Source organism: Rhinopithecus bieti, unplaced genomic scaffold, assembly GCF_001698545.2.
Source record: "Rhinopithecus bieti isolate Rb0 unplaced genomic scaffold, ASM169854v2 scaffold_32008, whole genome shotgun sequence".
NCBI classification, from domain to species: domain Eukaryota; kingdom Metazoa; phylum Chordata; class Mammalia; order Primates; family Cercopithecidae; genus Rhinopithecus; species Rhinopithecus bieti.
The window spans coordinates 3,101,156-3,110,982 of NW_016814433.1; the positions used below are offsets into that span (position 1 = coordinate 3,101,156).

The 9,827-nt window shown below is 48.4% G+C and overlaps 1 protein-coding gene across 1 annotated transcript; it reads right to left on the minus strand.

Annotated features, from left to right (window-relative positions):
- Positions 1–8,168: 8,168 nt before the first annotated feature.
- SAT2 (spermidine/spermine N1-acetyltransferase family member 2) lies at positions 8,169–9,821 on the minus strand. Its single transcript, XM_017850465.1, has 6 exons — positions 9,523–9,821; positions 9,300–9,351; positions 9,080–9,163; positions 8,880–8,981; positions 8,690–8,730; positions 8,169–8,549 (listed from the first exon to the last, which is right to left on the minus strand). Exons 1-6 carry the CDS (start codon positions 9,586–9,588, stop codon positions 8,382–8,384), a joined length of 513 nt encoding a protein of 170 aa, XP_017705954.1. The 5' UTR covers positions 9,589–9,821; the 3' UTR covers positions 8,169–8,381.
- Between the last annotated feature and the right edge of the window lie 6 nt (positions 9,822–9,827).

Here is a 9,827-nt window from a genome sequence, read left to right on the forward strand (position 1 = left end):
AAATTCAAAATAGGAAAATTGTAATGAAATAATGGTAGTAGCAGGAAAAATTCCCATTCTGGGAGTTGTCCTACGTTCCATTCACTTCTTGGATTAGAGTAAATGGTAATGCCAATCATGGAGGGCGTAACATAGGAGATAAAGGTTTAGAAAATAAGGTGATGAATTATACTAAGTATTTTTTTTGGCCTTTGAACTTAGCCACCACATCTGGCTAATTTTGAAATTTTTGTATTTAATGGTGGGGACAAACAGACCTGGAAGTCTCTTACTTCATAGTGTGATGGCAGAAGAAAGACACTGGAAAAATTATTAATATTTTACATAATTATTAATATTGCAGCCATGGCCAGGCACAGGGCTCATACCTGTAATCCCAGCCGTTTGGGAGGCTGAGGCAGGTGGATCACCTGAGGTCACCTGAGGTCAGGAGTTCAAGACCAGTCTGTTGAAATTCCATCTCTACTAAAAATACAAAAATTAGCCGGGCATGGTGGCATGCACTTGTAGTCCCAACTACTCAGGAGACTGAGGCAGGAGAATCACTTGAACTCAGGAGGCAGAGGTTACAGTGAGCCAAGATTGCGCCACTGTACTCCAGTTTGGGTGACAGAGCAAGACTGCATCTGAAAAAATAAAAATTAAAAATAAAAATAAAGGCGATAGAAGAAAGAAAAATAAAATATAAGAAAATTAAAGGATTAGTCCATGGGATACAACATCTGAATAACCAGACTTCCAGAAAGTGATAACAGATATAATTATCTGGGAAGGATAAAATCATCTCAAATCAATAGTAATAATTACGCAAGAAAATTTCCCAAGGCCAGGTGCCGTGGCTCACGCCTGTAATCCTGGCACTTTGGGAGGCTGAAGCAGGCAGATCACTTGAGCTCGGGCGTTCAGGAGCAGCCTGGGCAGCATGGTGAAACCCTGTCTCTACCAAAAATACAAAAATTAGCTGGGTGTGGTGGCTCACGCCTGTAATCCCAGCACTTTGGGATGCTGAGGTGGGTGGATCACCTGAGGTCAGGAGATTGAGACCAGCCTGGTCTCAAAAATACAAAAATCAGCCACACATGGTAGCGTGTGCCTATAATCCCAACTACTCAGGAGGCTGAGGGAGGAGAATCTCTTGAACCCAGGAGGCAGAGGTTGCAGTGAGCCGAGATCACACCACTGCACTACATACAGCCTGGGTGACAGAGAAAGACTCTGTCTCAAAAAAAAAAAAAAAAAAATTATTTCCAACCTCGTTTCTTATACCTAGCCACACTCTCAATTTTTTTTTGTTTTTGAGACAGAGTCTTGCTCTGTCACTCAGACTGGAGTGCAGTGGTGTGATCTCAGCTCACTGCAACCTCTGCCTCCCAGGTTCCAGGGATTCTCCTGCCTCAGCCTCCTGAGTAGCTGGGATTATAGGCGCCCACCGCAACACCTGGCTTGGTTTTTTGTTGTTGTATTTTTAGTAGAGACGCAGTTTCACCATGTTGGCCAGGCTGGTCTCGAACTCCTCACCTCAGGTGAGTCGCTCACCTCAGCCGCCCAAAGCGTTGGGATTATAGGCATGAGCCACTGCGCCCGGCCCCCACTCTCAATTAAGTGCAGGAATAGAACAGACATTTTCAGACTTTTAAGGTCCCAACAAATTTACCTCCCGGTACCCTTTCTCAAAAAGCTCCATCAAAATAAGAGTAAACCTAGAAAGAGGAAACACAGGTTCCAGGCAACAGAACGTCAACACAAGAGAGAGGCAAAGGCGATCCCCAGGATGAAGGTGAAGGGAGATCCCAACAGCACAGCCTCAAGATTGCCTCTCTGGACTGGAGCAGGTCGAAGGGCTTTTTGAGAAATTCTTCAAAATGAAGTAGATTGAAATTCCTAAGTGTTTGTATATCTTTATGAGAGATTAATTAAGGGAGAATTTGGGAATAAATTAGAGTAAACAGGAAACTAAGCAAACAGAGAGGACAAGGCAGCTATAAATTCCAGGGAAAACAAAAATGGTACAAGAAAGAAAAAGAATTGTAACTATCCACATGGATCATACATGTATTCATATAATCATAATAATCATAATAATAAGGCTGGGCATGGTGGCTCACGTCTGTAATCCCAGCACTTTGGGAGGCCAAGGCGGGCGGATCACCTGAGGTCAGGAGTTCAAGACCAGCCTGAACAACGTGGTGAAACCCCATCTCTACTAAAATACAAAATTAGTCAGGCATGGTGGTGGGTGCCTATAGTCCCAGCTACTCGGGAGACTGAGGCAGGAGAATTGCTTGAACCTGAGAGGCAGAGGTTGCAGTGAGCCGAGATCATGCCACTGCACTCCAGCCTGGGCAACAAGAATGAAACTTTTTTCAAAAAAAAAAAAAAAAAAAAAAAAAGTAACACGCTAAACACAGGAGGATGGGAAGTGGAGGTGGGGTGACAGGTCGATTGGAAAAAAAAGGGCTTCTCTCTTTTTTTTTTTTTTAAACCTCAATGATCCTTGCTCTGAGGGCTAGCTTCTCATCTTCCCACAGTTGGCAAACCACATAGCTAATGCCTAAACAAAGAAACCCCTGAAGTGGCGGGTGGTGCAAAACATGCCTCACTTCAGCCTCCAACCTCAAGAAGTGAGGCCAAGAGCAGTGGCACGCACCTGTAATCCCAGCCGTTGGGAGGTCCATGGCAAGAGGATCAGGGTTAAGACCCAGGATTCATTGTTACAGTGAGGCTAGGATCGTGCCACTGTACTCCAGTCCAGGCAACAGAAAAAGACCCTGTCCTCTAAAAAAAATAAAGACCACTTATCCCTCTCAAAAAAAAAAAAAAAAAAAAATTGAAGAAATTGAAAAAGAAAAAGAGCACATCAAGAGTATAATACTGGCCCAGGTGTGGTTGGCTTCATACCTGGTAATCCTCCCTTTTTGGGGAGGCCCAAAGTGGGAGGATGCTGAGCTCTGGAGTGCAATACTAGCCTGGCGAAATAGTGAGACCTAGCCTCCAATAAAAAATGTGTTTTTTGTTAGTTTGTTTGTTTTGCTTTTTTTTTTGTTTTTTTTTTTTTGAGACAGAGTCTCACTCTGTGCCTAGCTAGATGCGGTGGGCACGATGTTTTGGCTCCCTGCAAACCCCCCCCGCCTCCCAGGTTCAAGAGATCCTCCTGCCTAAGCCTCCCAAGTAGCTGGGATTACAGGCATTCACCACCACATCCGGCTAATTTTTCTATTTTTAGTAGAGACAAGCGGGTTTCACCATGTTAGCCAGGTTGGTCCGACCTCGGGACCTCAGTCATCCGCCCGCCTCAGCCTTCCAAAGTGCTGGGATTACAGTGTGAGCTACGGTGCCCAGGTTAATAATTTTTTTTTTGGTTTTTTTGGAGACAGAGTTTCCGCTCTTAGTTGCCCGGCTGGAGCGCAATGGTGCCGATCTCGGCCTCACTGCAACCTCTGCCCTCCCAGGTACAAGGTGATTCTCCTGCCCTCAGTCCCTCCCAGTAGCTCGGATTACAGGCATGTCACCACGCCGGTTAATTTTTTTATATTTAGTAGAGACAGGGTTTCACCATGGTAGGAAGGCCTGGTCAGCGAACTCCTGACCTCAAGGTGATCCACCTGCCTTGGCCTCCCAGAGTGCTAGAATAATACAGGCATGTGCACCATGCCCAGTCAAAAATTTGTTTTTCTTTCTTCCTTTCTTTTCTTCCTTTCTTTCTTTCTTTTCTTTCTTCTTTCTTTCTTTCTTCTTTCTTTTTTCTTTCTTTCTTTCTTTTCTTTCTTGTCTTTCCTTTTTTTCTTTCTCTCTCTCTCTTTCTTTCCTTCTCTTTCTTTCTTTTTTTTTTTGAGACGGAGTCTTGCCTCTGGCGCCCAGGCTGGAGGGCAATGGCACGATCTCGGCTCGCTGCAAGATCCACCTCCCGGGTTCGCACCATTCTCCTGCCTCAGCCTCCAGAGTAGCTGGGACTACAGGAGCCCGCCACAACGCCCAGCTAATTTTTTGTATTTTTAGTGGAGAGGGGGATTCACCGTGTTAGCCAGAATGGTCTCGATCTCCTGACCTCGTGATCTGCCCGCCTCGGCCTCCCAAAGTGCTGGGATTACAGGCGTGAGCCACCATGCCTGGCCAAAAATTTGTTTTTCATTAGCCAGGCTTGATAGCACTCGCCTGTGATCCCAGATACTTGAGAGGCTGAGGTGGGAGAATCACTTGAGCCCAGGAGGTCAAGGCTGCAGTAAGCCATGATGACATCACTGCACTTGGCTTGGGCAACAGAGCAAGACCCAGTCACAAAAAAAAAAAAAAAAAAATCAACATTTGCAATGGCCTGTTAGCTCAGGTGATTAGAGCCAGGTGCTAACACCAAGGTTGTGGATTTCATCCCCATGTGGGCAAATGTATTATCACTTATGTGGCTGGAGGATGACTTGAGGCCAGGATTTCGAGACCAGCCTGGCCAACATGGAGAAACCCCATCTCTACTAAAAACACAAAAATTATGGGCCTGGCATGGTGGCTTACACCTGTAATCCCAGCACTTTGGGAGGCTGAGGTGGGCAGATCATCTGAGATCAGGAGTTTGAGACCAGCCTGGCCAACATGGTGAAAACCCATCTCTACTAAAAAATACATAAAAATTAGGAGGTCACGTGCCTGTAATCCCAGCTACTCAAGAGGCTGAAGCAGGAGAATCACTTGAACCTGGGAGGCAGAGGTTGCATTGAGCCGAGATCACACCGCTACACTCCAGCCTGGGCAACAAGAGTGAAACTCTGTCTCAAAAAAATAAATAAATTAGCCGGGCGTGGTAGCACATGCCTGTTATCCCAGCTACTTGGGAGGCTGAGGCAGGAGAATCACTTGAACCTAGGAGGCAGAGGCTGCAATGAGCCCAGATCTCACCAGTGCACTCCCGCCTGGGAGATAAAGTAGACTCTGTCTCAAAAAAACAAAACGAAACAAAACAAAACTCAATTGAGAGTGGTTGCCTTGGAAGAGTGAGGAGAGTTGGGAGACAAATTTTTTTTTTTTTTTTTGAGACTCAGTCCTGCTCTGTCGCCCAGGCTGGAGTGCAGTGGCCTGATCTCAACTCACTGCAAGCTCTGCCTCCCAGGTTCATGCCATTCTCCTGACTCAGCCTCCCGAGTAGCTGGGACTACAGGCGCCCACCACCATGCCCAGCTAATTTTTTTGTATTTTTAGTAGAGACAGGGTTTCACCGTGTTAGCCAGGATGGTCTCGATCTCCTGACCTCATGATCCGCCTGCCTCGGCCTCCCAAAGTGCTGAGGTTACAGGCGTGACGGAGTGCAAAGATATTCTATGAATATTAGTAAGATCTGGGACCAAGGTGAAGATAATAACATTAAAAACATAAACTCTGAAAACCAAAGACAAAACAAGATGGGAACAAGATAAATTTTGGAAGTATTGGCTGGGCACTGTGGCTTACAGGTGTAATCCCAGCACTTTGGGAGGCCGAGGCAGGCAGATCGAAGTTGGAGACCAGCCTGACCAACATGGAGAAACCTCGTCTCTATTAAAAATACAAAATGAGCCGGGTGTGGTGGCGCGTATCTGTAATCCCAGCTACTCAGGAGGCTAAGGCAGGAGAATTGCTTGGACCCAGGAGGCGAAGGCTGTGGTGAGTGAGATGGCACCATTGCACTCCAGCCTGGGCAACAAGAGCGAAACACCATCTCAAACAAACAAAAAAGATGTTGGGAGTATTAAGTTTACTAGTTTATACTCTTTTATCTTCTGCATTAGTGATTAAAATTTGCTTTTTGAGACCGGGCTTTGCTCTGTCACCCAGGCTGGAGTGCATTGGCAGGTTTTCAATTCACTGTAGCCTCAAACTCCTGAGCTCAAGCCATCCTCCCATCTCAACCCCCCAGTAGCTGGAACTACAGGCATTTGCCACCACGCTCAGCTAATGTTTTTGTATTTTTTGCAGAGACAGGGTTTTGCCCTATTGCGCAGGTTAGTCTTGAACTATTGGACTCTATTATAATAATCTACCCACCTTGGCTTTCCAAAATGCTGGGATTACAGGTGTGAGCCACTGTATCCAACCTATTATTGTTTTTGTTTTGAGACAGGATCTCACTCTGTCACCCAGGCTGTAGTGCAGTGGTGCAAACATGACTCACTTCAGCCTCGACCTCTAGGGTTCAGGTGATCCTCCCACCTCAGCCTCCTGAGTAGTTGGGACTACAGGCATTTGCTACTGACCTGGGCAAATTTTATTTATTTAGTTTTTGTTTCCTTTGGGTTTTTTTGTTTGTTTGTTTCTTAGACAGAGTCTTGCTCTGTTGCCCAGAGTGCAGTAGTGCAATCTCGGCTCACTGCAACCTCTACCTCTTAGGTTCAAGTGATTCTTCTGCCTCAGCCTCCTGAGTAGCTGGGATTACAGGCATGCACCACCAAGCCCAGCTAATTTTTGTATTTTTAGTAGAAACAGGGTTTCACCATGTTGGCCAGGCTGGTCTCAAACTCCTGACCTCCGGTAATCCATCCACCTTGGCCTCCCAAAGCGCTAGGATTACAGGCGTGAGCCACCGTGCCCAGCCATTTTCTGTTTTTTGAGAGAGTCTCCATCTGTCACCCAGGCTGGAGTGTGGTAGCACAAACTCAGCTCACTGCAACCTCTGCCACCCGGGTTGAAGCGATTCTCATGCCTTAACCTCCCAAGTAGTTGGAATTACATGGGTGCCACCACACCCAGCTAATTTTTGTATTTTTAATAGAGATGGGGTTTCAACATGTTGGCCAGGCTGGTCTCAAACTCCTGACCTCAAGTGATCTGCCCGCCTCCCAAAGTGCTGGGATTATAAGGATAAGCCACTGCACCCGGCCTAATTGTGTAGAGATGTAGTCTTGCTCATGTTGCCTAGGCTGGTCTTGAACTCCTGGCTCAAGTGATCCTCCACCCTCAACCTCTCAAAGTGTTGAGTTTTTTTTTTTTTTTTTTTGAGAGTGCATATTGCTCTGTCACTCAGGCTGGAGTGCAATGGCGTGGTCTTGGCTCACTGCAACCTCCACTTCCTGGGATCAAGTGATTCTCGTGCCTCAGCCTCCCCAGTAGCTGGGCCTAGAGTAGCATGCCATCGTGTGTTGGCTTTTTCTGTATTTTTGGTAGAGACAAGATTTTGCTATGTTGGCCAGACTGCTCTTGAACTCCTGGGCTCAAGCAATTTGCCAGCCTCCCAAAATCCAAAATGCTGGGATTATAGGCATGAGCTTTTTTTTGTTTGTTTTTTGTTGTTTTTTTTTTTTTTGAGATGGAGTTTTGCTCTTGTTTCCCAGGCTGGAGTGCGGTGGCATGATCTTGACTCACTGCAACCTCCATCTCCCAGGTTCAAGCGATTCTCCTGCCTCAGCCTCCCGAGTAGCTGGGATTATGGGCGCTTGCCACCATGCCTGGCTAATTTTGTATTTTTAGTAGAGATGGGGTTTTGCCATGTTGGTCAGGCTGCTCTTGAACTCCTGACCTCAGATGATCTGCCTGCCTCGGCCTCCCAAAGTGCTGGGATCACAGGCATGAGCCACTGAGCCCGGCCAGGCGTGAGCTTTTGTAGGGCACACCAGATTGAAAATAAAGACTGTTGGGCTGGGCGCGGTGGCTCCCGCCTGTAATCTCAGCAGGCCTCCCTTTGGGAGGCCGAGGTGGGAGGATAAAATACAAAATACAAAATTAACCGCATGTGGTGGCAGGTGCCTATAATCCTAGCTACTCAGGAGGCTGAGACAGGAGAATCGCTTGAAACCGGGAAGCGGCTGTTGCAGTAAGCCAAGGTCCAACCATTGCACTCCAGCTTGGGGACAAAAAATAAAAAAAATTTAAAAAAGACTTTGGACTGGGCGCGGTGACTCACACCAGTAATCCCAGCACTTTGTGAGGCTGAGGCGGCCATATCACAAGATCAGGAGTTACAGACCAGCCTGGCCAGCATGGTGAAACACCATCTCTACTAAAAATACAAAAATTAGCCAGGCATGGTGGTGTGCACCGGTAGTACCAGCTATTTGGGAGGCTGAGGCAGAAGAATGGCTTGAACCCACGAGGCAGAGGTTGCAGTGAGCTGAGTTCGCGCCACTGCACTCCAGCCTGGGGGACAGAGACTCTGTAAAAAAAAAAAAAGAAAGAAAGAAAGAAAAGAGAAGAAAAGACCCAACGCCACATCAGGTCATGTAATTCTTATTTATTTTTCACCCTCAACAAGGAAGAAAGGTCTCTCCCTCAATTCTGCTCTTCCAGTACTTGAGGATAGGCACCCCCAACCCTCCTTCCTCCAGGGAGGCCTCAGCGTCAGTGTTTGTGGAAATAGTTTCTGAAGAGTGCTTGAGCTGGTGGGGAAGGAGAAACTCAAGAGAGAGATCCCACTAGGGATAGTGTCACTTTCCTGCCAACTTTCTCATCGCCTCTCCTTCAAAGCAGAAGAAATGCCAGCCCTCAGCTTCCGTCAGATCTCGGGCTCCTAGGGCCTTGTACAAGTCCATGGCCCTCTGGTTCCAGTCCAGGACAGCCAGGCGGAATTGGGAGCAGCCCTTATCCAAGGCCACCTGTGGGAGAAGACATCACTAACTTTTCTGGGGTCAAAAAAGGAAAAGGTTTTCTCACTCCCTCATTCAACCCGGGTCCCCCCCTCCATATACCCTTGCTTCTTTAGGTCCTCACTTGTCACCCCCACCCCTCTCCTCACCTCAGCCACCTTTTTGATTATTTTGGAACCAATCCCTTGACCTGTTACGGAGAGAAAGAGGCAAAAAATATCTATTGTTTGAGCTGAAGGGAATCAGAAAAGGACACAGGCTGGGATCTGGGGACCGGGGATGATGGTGGGGTGTGTGGGGTGCTTTGCTCCCACCCCCGCCTCAGCTTCTGCCCAGTACCCCGATATTCCGGCATCACGTAGATATCCTCCAGATAAATGGTGCGTCCCTTCCATGTACTGTAGATGAAGTAGTATATTCCATAGCCCACCACGCAGGGCCCTGAGAGAGAGAAAAGAGGAGTACCGCTTCTGGGAGCCTGTGGGGAGACCTCTGAGGCCGGCTGGAGAGGTGGACTTCTAAGGCCCAGCTGCTCTTACCCAGTAGCTCCCCAGACGCTGGAAGAATCTCTGCTACCAAACAGTGATAGAAAGGATTCTCTCCAAAGCCATCTGCTCTCAGGGCTGCCGAGATTGGAGTTGTGACAAAGAGATAGAGAAAGAGAACCTGGGTCTGTGCCCAGCCTGGAGCTGTCGCCTGGGGGACCCATCCCTCATTTCCTCCCCAGTCTCTGCCAGAACCTGGGCGCTGAGTCCCCACCTTCTTCACTGATCTTCACCTGATCCGAGAGGTTTTCGAACTCGGCTAGTTCCTAAGACGTGGGTACGGAGGCTAGATTTGGGCAGAAGGGCCCCGCTGCTCCCCGAGCAGGGTCCCAAGGCGAGCCCCTCCCCGCCCCGCCTCCTGCGCCCCCGCTCTGGCCGCGTCACTCTGACTCCCTGGTTTCCGGCCCTCTCCCCTCTCCCCTCTCTCCTCTCTTCACCCGAATCAGCCTCAGGATATCTCCACAGTCTCCCTCCTTGGCCTCTCGGATCCGCACGGAAGCCATCCGGATCCCCACTGTCTGGGACCAAAGTCTCACAGCCCCGCAAACGGCAACAAGACCCTTTAAAGGGCCTACAAGCTTGGATCCTGAAGAGCCTGGGAGAGCGGGGTGGCGGGAGTGGCCGGGACGGCGGGGTAGCGGCGGCCTGCGAAGTGGGGCTGGGATTCCGGGGCCGTCAGGGCGGAGAGAGTGGGCCAGCGAGGAGGTCCTCACTGCAGGGCAAAGCCCCACCCCTCGAATCC

Coding starts and splice junctions, on each gene's coding strand:
- SAT2 (XM_017850465.1), bottom strand. CDS start 9,588: ATGGCTTCCGTGCGGATCCGAGAGGCCAAGGAGGGAGACTGTGGAGAT. Junction 8,982..9,079: donor AGCGTCTGGGGAGCTACTGG/GTAAGAGCAGCT, acceptor TCTCTCTCTCAG/GGCCCTGCGTGGTGGGCTAT. Junction 8,550..8,689: donor TAATCAAAAAGGTGGCTGAG/GTGAGGAGAGGG, acceptor CTTCTCCCACAG/GTGGCCTTGGATAAGGGCTG.